This window comes from Sycon ciliatum, chromosome 1, assembly GCF_964019385.1.
Source record: "Sycon ciliatum chromosome 1, ocSycCili1.1, whole genome shotgun sequence".
In the NCBI taxonomy this organism is placed as follows: Eukaryota; Metazoa; Porifera; class Calcarea; order Leucosolenida; family Sycettidae; genus Sycon; species Sycon ciliatum.
Window position 1 is genome coordinate 35,265,741 of NC_088643.1, and position 15,501 is coordinate 35,281,241.

Here is a 15,501-nt window from a genome sequence, read left to right on the forward strand (position 1 = left end):
GCTGGACATAGACAAGAGCACCATGAAAAAGAGTCACATTTCTCTAAAGAACTCGCCCAGGGCTGCTAAAAGCTGAAAAAGAACCTATCTAGAAGTTTGGGGCTTTTTACCCTTGAATCTTCACTTTGCGACTAAACTATTCACAGCAGTGCCAAATTTTCTGGGTCACTGATTGTGGCTGCCAGCGCCCTACAAGCAAACCAAAAATCAAACCAATGCGACCGCTGACATTACAGCTGGGTCATGTTATAGAGAGGTACGTTGAAATTGAAAGGTCAGCACAAATGGTCAAAATACGACATTTTCTCACCTTTCTGCCCGGTCGCAGCTTAGAAAATAACAATGACCATCCTCATCTCGTTGGTTAGCTGGACATAGACAAGAGCACCATGAAAAAGAGTCACATTTCTCTAAAGAACTCGCCCAGGGCTGCTGAAAGCTGAAAAAGAACCTATCTAGAAGTTTGGGGCTTTTTACCCGTGAATCTTCACTTTGCGACTAAACTATTCACAGCAGTGCCAAATTTTCTGGGTTACTGAATGCAGGTGGCAGCGCTCTACAAGCAAACCAAAAATGAAACCAATGCGACCACTGAAATTACAGCTGGGTCATGTTATAGAGAGGTACTTTGAAATTGAAAGGTCAGCACAAATGGTCACAATCCGACATTTTCTCACCTTTCTGCCCGTTCGCAGCTCAGAAAATGACAATGACCATCCTCATCTCGTTGTGTAGCTGGACATAGACAAGAGCACCAAGAAAAAGACTCACATTTCTCTAAAGAACTCGCCCAGGGCTGCTGAAAGCTGAAAAAGAACCTATCTAGAAGTTTGGGGCTTTTTACCCGTGAATCTTCACTTTGCGACTAAACTATTCACAGGAGTGCCAAATTATCAGGGTCACTGTTTGTGGGTGCCTGCGCCCTACAAGCAAACCAAATATGAAACAAATGCGACCGCTGACATTACAGCTGGGTCATGTTATAGAGAGGTACTTTGAAATTGGAAGGTCAGAACAAATGGTCAAAATCCGACATTTTCTCACCTTTCTGCCCGTTCACAACTCAGAAAATGACAATGACCATCCTCATCTCGTTGTGTAGCTGGACATAGACAAGAGCACCATGAAAAAGAGTCACATTTCTCTAAAGAACTCGCCCAGGGCTGCTGAAAGCTGAAAAAGAACCTATCTAGAAGTTTGGGGCTTTTGACCCGTGAATCTTCACTTTGCGACTAAACTATTCACAGCAGTGCCAAATTTTCTGGGTCACTGAATGCGGATGCCAGCGCCCTACAAGCAAACCAAAAATGAAACCAATGTGACCACTGAAATTACAGCTGGGTCATGTTATAGAGAGGTACGTTGAAATTGAAAGGTCAGCACAAATGGTCAAAATCCGACATTTTCTCACCTTTCTGCCCGTTCGCAGCTGAGAAATTGACAATGACCATCCTCATCTTGTTGTGTAGCTGGACATAGAAAATAGCACCATGAAAAAGAGCCACATTTCTCTAAAGAACTCGCCCAGGGCTGCTGAAAGCTGAAAAAGAACCTATCTAGAAGTTTGGGGCTTTTTACCCGTGAATCTTCACTTTGCGACTAAACTATTCACAGCAGTGCCAAATTTTCTGGGTCACTGAATGCGGGTGCCAGCTCCCTACAAGCATACCAAAAATGAAACCAATGCGACCACTGAAATTACAGCTGGGTCATGTTATAGAGAGGTACGTTGAAATTGAAAGGTGTTGTGTCCCTCAGTCAAGTCATATTATTATGACTTCTCACGAGCATGCGCACGAGAGATGCATGCTCGTGTGAAGTTGGTTTTGGGATGTTCGGAGGCAGTCTTCTCTTGCTGCAGCTGAGTCTGGTTAAAGATAATGACATTCCGAGTTCAGAGCAGTTCAGAGTGAGCCAGTTACGTGTGTGTATAAACTGCATGATTAGATCATTGTATGGTCTAGGCAGGGACCATACAAATGGCGACGAATACTTACTTGCCCTACGCCGCCACCATCGAGCCTTTCGACGGGGGTGATTTCAAAGACTATCGCGAACGCGTTGAATTTTTCTTCTGTGCCAATTGTATTGGTGTCGTGGCGTCCAATGCCTCTTCTGGTGAAAAGAGAGCAGCGGAGAAGAGAATGACAGCGCATCTAATTTCCCTGCTCTCTAAGACGGTCTACTCAACCTTGAAATCCCTGATCCTACCTGACGAGATCGCGTCAAAGAAGTATGACGAGCTTTGTGCTGTACTGGAGAAATACTACAAAAAGAACACTACCCCAACCACCGCCGCTTTTCAGTTTCGCCAAGTCTCCCAAGCTCCGGGTGAAACTACAGTCGATTTTGCTAATAAACTCAAGCGTGCTGCTGTCGATTGTCAATTTGGCTCCCATCGTGACCGAGCCCTCACGGACCAGTTTATTTCGGGCATGGCAAGCTCGACGATACGACGGAAATTGTTACTCTCCAAGGAGTCCGATATTGACACGTTTGAGAAAGTCATCGACCTGGCTAGCAAGGAGGAACTGGCCATTTCCTACTCAAAACAATTCACTGCACCCTCTGCTGCTTCTGCGTCGATCGGGTCTCCCACGGACATTCCCGTACACATGACGAAGGAACGTCGATCCACCAAGCAGCCGATGGCGTCCGGAAAGCGTTGTTTTCGCTGCGGGTCGGATATGCACCTGGCAAACAAGTGTCGACATAAGGACGCCGAGTGCCGGTACTGCCACAAACGGGGGCATCTGGAGAAGGTTTGTCGTACTAAACTGCAGAGAGACAAGCGTGACTGTCACCATGTCATGGGTGAGGATCTTTCTACCTCCGACTCTGACTGTGAAGACGCAGGTGAGAGCGTTCCAATGTATACTGTACGTGATACTACAGGCAGCGTACCCCCGTTTGCTGTGGATGTTGTAATCAATGAGGTACCCATCCCTATTCGCATGGAAGTTGATACTGGCAGTGGTGTGTCCATACTAAATAAACGGGATTTCGAGAAGCTGGGTGGGGTTCTGTCTACCTTACCTAAATCCACCGTACTGTTGAGGGGTTTCTCTGATAAGCCTATTACCTGCCTGGGCGAGCTTGAAATGAATGTCACCTTGAATGGTACGACAGCGCCCGTTAAGCTCAGAGTTGTAGATGTCTCGGGACCATCCCTTTTGGGAAGGGACATGCTACAACTGTTTCAATTACCATGGAATGAAATCTTCTCTGTCAAAACTAGAATTGATGAAACCGTGGCACAAATTCAACTGCGTGAGGAAATTATGGCCCAATTTCCAGATCTGTTTGATTCTACCTCAATGGGCAAACTAAACACAATGAAGGTCAACCTGCGTGTTGACGACGCACACCCGGTTTTCCTCAAGCCTCGCAAAGTCCCATTTGCAATTACTGAGAAATACGATGAGGCTCTTGATCAACTCGAGCGCGATGGCATTCTCGAGAAAGTTGAATATTCACAATGGGCAACGCCAACTGTTCCGGTCAAAAAGCCGGATGGCTCGATTCGCATTTGTGCGGATTACTCGCGCACTCTAAATGCACATTCACCGCTGGAAAGCTATCCGCTACCTACAATCGCTGAGATCCGCGCTAAATTGTCAGGCGGTACGAAATTCACCAAAATCGATCTCAAGCAGGCGTATCACCAGCTCGAGCTCGATGAATCATGCCGAAAGTACACCACTATCAATACTCACCGTGGTTTGTTTGAATATGTGCGCTTACCGTTCGGTGTACACTCGGCTGTTGCCATTTTTCAGCGCACCATGGAGACTGTGCTGGCTGGCATCGATGGATGCATTGTATACATCGATGACATTGTGGTTACGGGCAAAACACCTGACGAGCATCGAGCGACCCTTGTGAAAGTTCTCCAGCGCCTGCAAGAAGTCGGCATGAAACTAAAACTCGAGAAGTTTGAAGTCATGCTTGACAGCATCTCCTACTTGGGGCACACATTCTCAGCGGAGGGTGTATCGCCATCAGCCGAGCGCACTACAGCCATGAAAGACGCAAAACCTCCTACTACTGTGAGTGAACTGCAATCGTTCATCGGTTCTGCCAACTACGTCAGAGCATTCATTCCGAATTTTGCCACCATCATGGCACCGTTGTACGCCTTACTCAAAAAAGATGCTGTGTGGAAGTGGGAGTCTAGTGAGAGCAACGCGTTTGACGCAATCAGATGTGCACTCTGCGCCACTGAAACGTTGGCTTTCTACTCCACTACGAAGGACATCAAGGTCCAAGTTGACGCCTCAGGCGTAGGCCTAGGAGCGGTGCTATTGCAAGAAGAGCGACCTGGTCATTTCCGTCCCATTGCATATGCCTCGCGTGTTTTGACCAAGGCGGAAAAGAACTACTCTAACATCGAGCGAGAGGCGCTTGCCGTGGTGTTCGGAGCTACTACTTTCCGCCAGTACCTTCTCGGTCGCAAGTTCATTTTCGAAACAGACCACCAGCCGCTTGTTTAACTGCTTGGGTGTACAGACGGCGTTCCGTACTTGGTGTCACCGAGACTCAAGAAATGGAAGTTGGCCCTAGCGGCATACGACTACTCTATCAAGCACATCCCAGGGCGCCAAAACCCATTCGCTGATTTCATGTCGCGCCAACCTGGTCCTGGCGCTCCCTGCTCCGACGAGGTAGCTGATGAACAGGTACTATTCATTGAAAGCGAAGTCATTAATGCGGACACAGTTGCTACCGAAACGCAACGGGATCCTATACTGAAGACAGTTTGGCACCATGTACTGAATGGGTGGCCGGAAACCATTGATCAAACTCTACAGCCGTACTTTGCGAAGCGCTGGGAGTTGTCTGTGTCTGACAATATCCTTCTTTGGAACGATCGTGTCATTGTTCCAGAATCATTACGTGAGTTCTTGCTGAACGATCTTCACTATGAACACACAGGTGTAGTTCGTATGAAACGCTTGGCACGTCGCTACATGTGGTGGCCTCGTATCGACAGAGATTTGGAGCAGGTTTGCGCCCAGTGTCCGGAATGCCAAGCTGAAGCACGCCTGCCAGCGAAGGAGTTTGGTAGCTGGTCATGGCCGACGGGACCTTGGCAACGCTTACATATTGATTACGCCGGTCCTTTCATGGGCAAGATGTTTCTTGTCATTGTTGATTCATATTCTCGATTTCTGGATATTGTTCCTATGGACCGTGCAACGTCCGCTACTACTATCGCTGCTTTACGCCGTGTCTTCGCTTTGTTTGGCCTACCACATCACATCGTATCGGACAACGGCTCACAATTCACGAGTGAAGAATTTCAATCATTCCTACACAAGAATGGCATTCGACACACTTGTTCCGCTCCTGGACATCCGGCGACCAACGGGTTAGCAGAACGCTATGTTGGGGTTTTCAAGTCAAAATTGAAAGCCATGGGTACGCAGGGTGACCTACACGCTACGCTACAACGCTTCCTCCTGTCACATCGTACAACCCCTTCAGCAAACAACAAGTCACCAGCTGAGATGCTTATGATGCGTCAACCACGTACCCGTTTTGACACGCTAAAACAGACCGCCAAACCGTCTGTTGACGCTTACGAACGCAACATGAACAAGACCCCAGAATTCCAACCAGGCGACGCTGTGTTCACTCTAAATTTTGGCTCTTATGGTTCAAAGTGGGTCCCAGGTCGCATCGTGTCAGTCATCAGTCCAGTCAACTACCAAGTTCAAGTTCAGGATGCTTTGTGGAAGCGTCATCGCAACCAGTTGAGAGCACGTTCAGTTCCTTTGTCTGAGTTTGTGAGGGAGGATGTGGCTGAAGCTCCCCCTAAATCGACGCATCAGGCTCCATCGTCATCCGCTGATACTGGTCCCAGTGTTTCTTCTACCGGTACAGTTTCAAGTTCAAGTCCTACTACCGCTGAGAAACAACCGTCAAGTCAGTCAACAGTCAGCCCTACACCAACAACCACGACAATACCTACGGATAGTGAGTCTGAGTCTAGAATGCCAACACCATCGACACCTGGTCAGAACACTAGTACGACCCGGTCCGGCCGCCAGGTTGTCATACCTGAACGGTACCGCACTCAAGCCAAGTAGTGGTTTCCAGTTACTGCAGTGGTCATGAACTGTATTATAATGTGTATACAAATCTTGTTTCTGTAAATAGTTCAAATAATTATAGGTATTAGCCGTCATAAATACATGAATAGTTACTATGTCAGCCATGGGTATCGGTTATAATTCTATAGCGAATGATGACATAATTGGTTGCAGATCAGACACTCGCATAGTAGCCATCCATACGTATTTGAACCACTCTTATTACTGTTTTCCATGTTCGTCTTTTTCTAGTGGTGGGGGAATTGTTGTGTACCTCAGTCAAGTCATATTATTATGACTTCTCACGAGCATGCGCACGAGAGATGCATGCTCGTGTGAAGTTGGTTTTGGGATGTTCGGAGGCAGTCTTCTCTTGCTGCAGCTGAGTCTGGTTGAAGATAATGACATTCCGAGTTCAGAGCAGTTCAGAGTGAGCCAGTTACGTGTGTGTATAAACTGCATGATTAGATCATTGTATGGTCTAGGCAGGGACCATACAAAAGGTCAGCACAAATGGTCAAAATCCGACATTTTCTCACCTTTCTGCCCGTTCGCAGCTTAGAAAATGACAATGACCATCCTCATCTCGTTGTGTAGCTGGACATAGACAAGAGCACCATGAAAAAGAGTCACATTTCTCTAAAGAACTCGCCCAGGGCTGCTGAAAGCTGAAAAAGAACCTATCTAGAAGTTTGGGGCTTTTTACCCGTGAATCTTCACTTTGCGACTAAACTATTCACAGCAGTGCCAAATTTTCTGGGTCACTGAATGCGAGTGCCAGCGCCCTACAAGCAAACCAAATATGAAACCAATGCGACCACTGAAATTACAGCTGGGTCATGTTATAGAGAGGTACGTTGAAATTGAAAGGTCAGCACAAATGGTCAAAATCCGACATTTTCTCACCTTTCTGCTCGTTCGCAGCTCAGAAAATGACAATGACCATCCTCATCTTGTTGTGTAGCTGGACATAGAAAATAGCACCATGAAAAAGAGCCACATTTCTCTAGAGAACTCGCCCAGGGCTGCTGAAAGCTGAAAAAGAACCTATCAAGAAGTTTGGGGCTTTTTACCCGTGAATCTTCACTTTGCGACTAAACTATTCACAGCAGTGCCAAATTTTTAGGGTCACTGTTTGTGGGTGCCAGCGCCCTACAAGCAAACCAAATATGAAACCAATGCGACCGCTGACATTACAGCTGGGTCATGTTATAGAGAGGTACGTTGAAATTGGAAGGTCAGAACAAATGGTCAAAATCCGACATTTTCTCACCTTTCTGCCCGTTCGCAGCTCAGAAAATGACAATGACCATCCTCATCTCGTTGTGTAGCTGGACATAGACAAGAGCACCAAGAAAAAGAGCCACATTTCTCTAAAGAACTCGCCCAGGGCTGCTGAAAGCTGAAAAAGAACCTATCTAGAAGTTTGTGGCTGTTTACCCGTGAATCTTCACTTTGCGACTAAACAATTCACAGCAGTGCCAAATTTTCTAGGTCACTGAATGCGGGTGCCAGCGCCCTACAAGCAAACCAAAAATGAAACCAATGTGACCACTGAAATTACAGCTGGGTCATGTTATAGAGAGGTACGTTGAAATTGAAAGGTCAGCACAAATGGTCAAAATCCGACATTTTCTCACCTTTCTGCCCGTTCGCAGCTGAGAAATTGACAATGACCATCCTCATCTTGTTGTGTAGCTGGACATAGAAAATAGCACCATGAAAAAGAGCCACATTTCTCTAAAGAACTCGCCCAGGGCTGCTGAAAGCTGAAAAAGAACCTATCTAGAAGTTTGGGGCTTTTGACCCGTGAATCTTCACTTTGCGACCAAACTATTCACAGCAGTGCCACATTTTCTGGGTCACTGAATGTGGGTGCCAGCGCCCTAAAGCAAACCAAAAATCAAACCAATGCGACCACTGAAATTACAGCTGGGTCATGTTATAGAGAGGTACGTTGAAATTGAAAGGTCAGCACAAATGGTCAAAATCCGACATTTTCTCACCTTTCTACCCGTTCGCAGCTCAGAAAATGACAATGACCATCCTCATCTCGTTGTATAGCTGGACATAGACAAGAGCACCAAGAAAAAGACCCACATTTCTCTAAAGAACTCGCCCAGGGCTGCTGAAAGCTGAAAAAGAACCTATCTAGAAGTTTGGGGCTTTTTACCCGTGAATCTTCACTTTGCGACTAAACTATTCACAGCAGTGCCAAATTTTTAGGGTCACTGATTGTAGGTGCCTGCGCCCTACAAGCAAACCAAATATGAAACAAATGCGACTGCTGACATTACAGCTGGGTCATGTTATAGAGAGGTACTTTGAAATTGGAAGGTCAGCACAAATGGTCAAAATCCGACATTTTCTCACCTTTCTGCCCGTTCACAACTCAGAAAATGCCAAGACCATCCTCATCTCGTTGGTTAGCTGGACATAGACAAGAGCACCATGAAAAAGAGTCACATTTCTCTAAAGAACTTGCCCAGGGCTGCTGAAAGCTGAAAAAGAACCTATCTAGAAGTTTGGGGCTTTTTACCCGTGAATCTTCACTTTGCGACTAAACTATTCACAGCAGTGCCAAATTTTCTGGGTCACTGAATGCGAGTGCCTGCGCCCTACAAGCAAACTAAAAATTAAACCAATGCGACCACTGAAATTACAGCTGGGTCATGTTATAGAGAGGTACGTTGAAATTGAAAGGTCAGCACAAATGGTCAAAATCCGACATTTTCTCACCTTTCTGCCCGTTCGCAGCTTAGAAAATGACAATGACCATCCTCATCTCGTTGTGTAGCTGGACATAGACAAGAGCACCATGAAAAAGAGTCACATTTCTCTAAAGAACTTGCCCAGGGCTGCTGAAAGCTGAAAAAGAACCTATCTAGAAGTTTGGGGCTTTTTACCCGTGAATCTTCACTTTGCGACTAAAATATTCACAGCAGTGCCAAATTTTCTGGGTCACTGATTGTGGCTGCCAGCGCCCTACAAGCAAACCAAAAATCAAACCAATGCGACTGCTGACATTACAGCTGGGTCATGTTATAGAGAGGTACGTTGAAATTGAAAGGTCAGCACAAATGGTCAAAATACGACATTTTCTCACCTTTCTGCCCGTTCGCAGCTTAGAAAATGACAATGACCATCCCCATCTCGTTGTGTAGCTGGACATAGACAAGAGCACCATGAAAAAGAGTCACATTTCTCTAAAGAACTCGCCCAGGGCTGCTAAAAGCTGAAAAAGAACCTATCTAGAAGTTTGGGGCTTTTTACCCTTGAATCTTCACTTTGCGACTAAACTATTCACAGCAGTGCCAAATTTTTTGGGTCACTGATTGTGGCTGCCAGCGCCCTACAAGCAAACCAAAAATCAAACCAATGCGACCGCTGACATTACAGCTGGGTCATGTTATAGAGAGGTACGTTAAAATTGAAAGGTCAGCACAAATGGTCAAAATACGACATTTTCTCGCCTTTCTGCACGGTCGCAGCTTAGAAAATAACAATGACCATCCTCATCTCGTTGGTTAGCTGGACATAGACAAGAGCACCATGAAAAAGAGTCACATTTCTCTAAAGAACTCGCCCAGGGCTGCTGAAAGCTGAAAAAGAACCTATCTAGAAGTTTGGGGCTTTTTACCCGTGAATCTTCACTTTGCGACTAAACTATTCACAGCAGTGCCAAATTTTCTGGGTTACTGAATGCAGGTGGCAGCGCTCTACAAGCAAACCAAAAATGAAACCAATGCGACCACTAAAATTACAGCTGGGTCATGTTATAGAGAGGTACGTTGAAATTGAAAGGTCAGCACAAATGGTCACAATCCGACATTTTCTCACCTTTCTGCCCGTTCGCAGCTCAGAAAATGACAATGACCATCCTCATCTCGTTGTGTAGCTGGACATAGACAAGAGCACCAAGAAAAAGACTCACATTTCTCTAAAGAACTCGCCCAGGGCTGCTGAAAGCTGAAAAAGAACCTATCTAGAAGTTTGGGGCTTTTTACCCGTGAATCTTCACTTTGCGACTAAACTATTCACAGCAGTGCGAAATTATCAGGGTCACTGATTGTGGGTGCCAGCGCCCTACAAGCAAACTAAATATGAAACCAATGCGACCGCTGACATTACAGCTGGGTCATGTTATAGAGAGGTACGTTGAAATTAAAAGGTCAGCACAAATGGTCAAAATCCGAAATTTTCTCACCTTTCTGCCCGTTCGCAACTCAGAAAATGACAATGACGATCCTCATCTCGTTGTGTAGCTGGACATAGACAAGAGCACCATGAAAAAGAGTCACATTTCTCTAAAGAACTCGCCCAGGGCTGCTGAAAGCTGAAAAAGAACCTATCTAGAAGTTTGGGGCTTTTTACCCGTGGATCTTCACTTTGCGACGAAACTATTCACAGCAGTGCCAAATTTTCTGGGTTACTGAATGCGAGTGCCAGCGCCCTACAAGCAAACCAAAAATGAAACCAATGCGACCACTGAAATTACAGCTGGGTCATGTTATAGAGAGGTACGTTGAAATTGAAAGGTCAGCACAAATGGTCAAAATCCGACATTTTCTCACCTTTCTGCTCGTTCGCAGCTCAGAAAATTACAATGACCATCCTCATCTTGTTGTTTAGCTGGACATAGAAAATAGCACCATGAAAAAGAGCCACATTTCTCTAAAGAACTCGCCCAGGGCTGCTGAAAGCTGAAAAAGAACCTATCTAGAAGTTTGGGGCTTTTTACCCGTGAATCTTCACTTTGCGACTAAACTATTCACAGCAGTGCCAAATTTTTAGGGTCACTGTTTGTGGGTGCAAGCGCCCTACAAGCAAACCAAATATGAAACCAATGCGACCGCTGACATTACAGCTGGGTCATGTTATAGAGAGGTACGTTGATATTGGAAGGTCAGAACAAATGGTCAAAATCCGACATTTTCTCACCTTTCTGCCCGTTCGCAGCTCAGAAAATGACAATGACCATCCTCATCTCGTTGTGTAGCTGGACATAGACAAGAGCACCAAGAAAAAGACCCACATTTCTCTAAAGAACTCGCCCAGGGCTGCTGAAAGCTGAAAAAGAACCTATCTAGAAGTTAGGGGCTTTTTACCCGTGAATCTTCACTTTGCGACTAAACTATTCACAGCAGTGCCAAATTTTCTGGGTCACTGAAAGCGGATGCCAGCGCCCTACAAGCAAACCAAAAATGAAACCAATGTGACCACTGAAATTACAGCTGGGTCATGTTATAGAGAGGTACGTTGAAATTGAAAGGTCAGAACAAATGGTCAAAATCCGACATTTTCTCACCTTTCTGCCCGTTCGCAGCTGAGAAATTGACAATGACCATCCTCATCTTGTTGTGTAGCTGGACATAGAAAATAACACCATGAAAAAGAGCCACATTTCTCTAAAGAACTCGCCCAGGGCTGCTGAAAGCTGAAAATGAACCTATCTAGAAGTTTGGGGCTTTTTACCCGTGAATCTTCACTTTGCGACTAAACTATTCACAGCAGTGCCAAATTTTCTGGGTCACTGAATGCGGGTGCCAGCGCCCTACAAGCAAACCAAAAATCAAACCAATGCGACCATTGAAATTACAGCTGGGTCATGTTATAGAGAGGTACGTTGAAATTGAAAGGTCAGCACAAATGGTCAAAATCCGACATTTTCTCACCTTTCTACCCGTTCGCAGCTCAGAAAATGACAATGACCATCCTCATCTTGTTGTATAGCTGGACATAGACAAGAGCACCAAGAGAAAGACCCACATTTCTCTAAAGAACTCGCCCAGGGCTGCTGAAAGCTGAAAAAGAACCTATCTAGAAGTTTGGGGCTTTTTACCCGTGAATCTTTACTTTGCGACTAAACTATTCACAGCAGTGCCAAATTTTCTGGTTCACTGAATGCGGGTGCCAGCGCCCTACAAGCAAACCAAAAATGAAACCAATGCGACCACTGAAATTACAGCTGGGTCATGTTATAGAGATGTACGTTGAAATTGAAGGTCAGCACAAATGGTCAAAATCCGACATTTTCTCACCTTTCTGCCCGGTCGCAGCTTAGAAAATGACAATGACCATCCTCATCTCGTTGGTTAGCTGGACATAGACAAGAGCACCATGAAAAAGAGTCACATTTCTCTAAAGAACTCGCCCAGGGCTGCTGAAAGCTGAAAAAGAACCTATCTAGAAGTTTGGGGCTTTTTACCCGTGAATCTTCACTTTGCGACTAAATTATTCACAGCAGTGCCAAATTTTTATGGTGACTGATTGTCGCTGCCAGCGCCCTACAAGCAAACCAAAAATGAAACCAATGCGACCCCTGACATTACAGCTGGGTCATGTTATAGAGAGGTACGTTGAAATTGAAAGGTCAGCACAAATGGTCAAAATCCGACATTTTCTCACATTTCTGCCCGTTCGCAGCTCAGAAAATGACAATGACCATCCGCATCTCGATTTGTAGCTGGACATAGACAAGAGCACCATGAAAAAGACTCAAATTTCTCTAAAGAACTCGCCCAGGGCTGCTGAAAGCTGAAAAAGAACCTATCTAGAAGTTTGGGGCTTTTTACCCGTGAATCTTCACTTTGCGACTAAACTATTCACAGCAGTGCCAAATTTTTAGGGTCACTGAATGCGGGTGCCAGCGCCCTACAAGCAAACAAAAAATGAAACCAATGCGACCACTGAAAATACAGCTGGGTCATGTTATAGAGAGGTACGTTGAAATTGAAAGGTCAGCACAAATGGTCAAAATCCGACATTTTCTCACCTTTCTGCCCGTTCGCAGCTCAGAAAATGACAATGACCATCCTCATCTCGTTGTGTAGCTGGACATAGAAAATAGCACCAAGAAAAATAGCCACATTTCTCTAAAGAAATCGCCCAGGGCTGCTGAAAGCTGAAAAAGAACCTATCTAGAAGTTCGGGGTTTTTTACGACTTTGCGACTAAACTATTCACAGCAGTGGCAAATTTTCTGGGTCAATGAATGCAAGTGCCAGCGCCCTACAGGCAAACCAAAAATGAAACCAATGCGACCACTGAAATTACAGCTGGGTCATGTTATAGAGAGGTACGTTGAAATTGAAAGGTTAGCACAAATGGTCAAAATCCGACATTTTCTCACCTTTCTGCCCGTTCGCAGCTCAGAAAATGACAATGACCATCCTCATCTCGTCGTGTAGCTGGACATAGACAAGAGCACCATGAAAAAGACCCACATTTCTCTAAAGAACTCGCCCAGGGCTGCTGAAAGCTGAAAAAGAACCTATCTAGAAGTTTGGGGCTTTTTACTCGTGAATCTTCACTTTGCGACTAAACTATTCACAGCAGTGCCAAATTTTCTTGGTCACTGAATGCGGGTGGCAGCGGCCTACAAGCAAACCAAAAATGAAACCAATGCGACCACTGAAATTACAGCTGTATCATGTTATAGAGAGGTACGTTGAAATTGAAAGGTCAGCACAAATGGTCAAAATCCGACATTTTCTCACCTTTCTGCCCGTTCGCAGCTCAGAAAATGACAATGACCATCCTCATCTCGTTGTATAGCTGGACATAGGAAAGAGAACCAAGAAAAAGACCCACATTTCTCTAAAGAACTCGCCCAGGGCTGCTGAAAGCTGAAAAAGAACCTATCTAGAAGTTCGGGTCTTTTTACCCGTGAATCTTCACTTTGCGACTAAACCATTCACAGCAGTGCCAAATTTTTAGGGTCACTGAATGCGGGTGCCAGCGCCCTACAAGCAAACCAAAAATGAAACCAATGCGACCACTGAAAATACAGCTGGGTCATGTTATAGAGAGGTACGTTGAAATTGAAAGGTCAGCACAAATGGTCAAAATCCGACATTTTCTCACCTTTCTGCCCGTTCGCAGCTCAGAAAAGGACAATGACCGTCCTCATCTCGTTGTATAGCTGGACATAGACAAGAGCCCCAAGAAAAAGACCCACATTTCTCTAAAGACCTCGCCCAGGGCTGCTGAAAGCTGAAAAAGAACCTATCTAGAAGTTTGGGGCTTTTTACCCGTGAATCTTCACTTTGCGACTAAACCATTCACAGCAGTTCCAAATTTTTAGGGTCACTGATTGTGGGTGCCAGCGCCCTACAAGCCACTGATTGTGGGTGCCAGCGCCCTACAAGCAAACAAAATATGAAACCAATGCGACGGCTGACATTACAGCTGAGTCATGTTATAGAGAGGTACGTTGAAATTGGAAGGTCAGCACGAATGGTCAAAATCCGACATTTTCTCACCTTTCTGCCCGTTCGCAGCTTAGAAAATGACAATGACCATCCTCATCTCGTTGGTTAGCTGGACATAGACAAGAGCACCATGAAAAAGAGTCACATTTATCTAAAGAACTCGCCCAGGGCGGCTTTATGCTGAAAAAGAACCTATCTAGAAGTTTGGGGCTTTTTACCCGTGAATCTTCACTTTGCGACTAAACTATTCACAGCAGTGCCAAATTTTCTGGGCCTGTGAATGCGGGTGCCAGCGCCCTACAAGCAAACCAAAAATAAAACCAATGCGACCACTGAAATTACAGCTGGGTCATGTTATAGAGAGGTACGTTGAAATTGAAAGGTCAGCACAAATGGTCAAAATCCGACATTTTCTCACCTTTCTATCCGTTCGCAGCTCAGAAAATGACAATGACCATCCTCATCTCGTTGTGTAGCTGGACATAGACAAGAGCACCATGAGAAAGAGCCACATTTCTCTAAATAACTCGCCCAGGGCTGCTGAAAGCTGAAAAAGAACCTATCTAGAAGTTTGGGGCTTTTTACCCGTGAATCTTCACTTTGCGACTAAACTATTCACAGCAGTGCCAAATTTTCTGGGTGACTGATTGTGGCTGCCAGCGCCCTACAAGCAAACCAAAAATGAAACCAATGCGACCCCTGACATTACAGCTGGGTCATGTTATAGAGAGGTACGTTGAAATTGAAAGGTCAGCACAAATGGTCAAAATCCGACATTTTCTCACCTTTCTGCCCGTTCGCAGCTCAGAAAATGACAATGACCATCCTCATCTCGTTGTATAGCTGGACATAGACAAGAGCACGAAGAAAAAGACCCACATTTCTCTAAAGAACTCGCCCAGGGCTGCTGAAAGCTGAAAAAGAAAAAACTATCTAGAAGTTTGTGGCTTTTTACCCATGAATCTTCACTTTGCGACTAAACTATTCACAGCAGTGCCAAATTTTTAGGGTCACTGATTGTGGGTGCCAGCGCCCTACAAGCAAACCAAATATGAAACCAATGCGACCGCTGACATTACAGCTGGGTCATGTTATAGAGAGGTACGTTGAAATTGGAAGGTCAGCACAAATGGTCAAAATCCGACATTTTCTCACCTTTCTGCCTGTTCTCAGCTCAGAAAATGACAATGACCA

General features: G+C 45.3%; 1 protein-coding gene across 1 annotated transcript; it reads left to right on the plus strand.

Moving 5' to 3' along the window:
• The first annotated feature begins 4,622 nt into the window (after positions 1-4,622).
• On the plus strand, positions 4,623-6,092 carry LOC135831014 (uncharacterized protein K02A2.6-like). Its single transcript, XM_065343258.1, has one exon. The coding sequence runs from the start codon at positions 4,623-4,625 to the stop codon at positions 6,090-6,092; it is 1,470 nt and encodes a 489-aa protein (XP_065199330.1).
• The last annotated feature ends 9,409 nt before the right edge of the window (positions 6,093-15,501 follow it).

Excerpts from the sequence above, each read along its gene's own strand:
- LOC135831014 (XM_065343258.1), top strand. The coding sequence starts at position 4,623 with ATGTCGCGCCAACCTGGTCCTGGCGCTCCCTGCTCCGACGAGGTAGCT.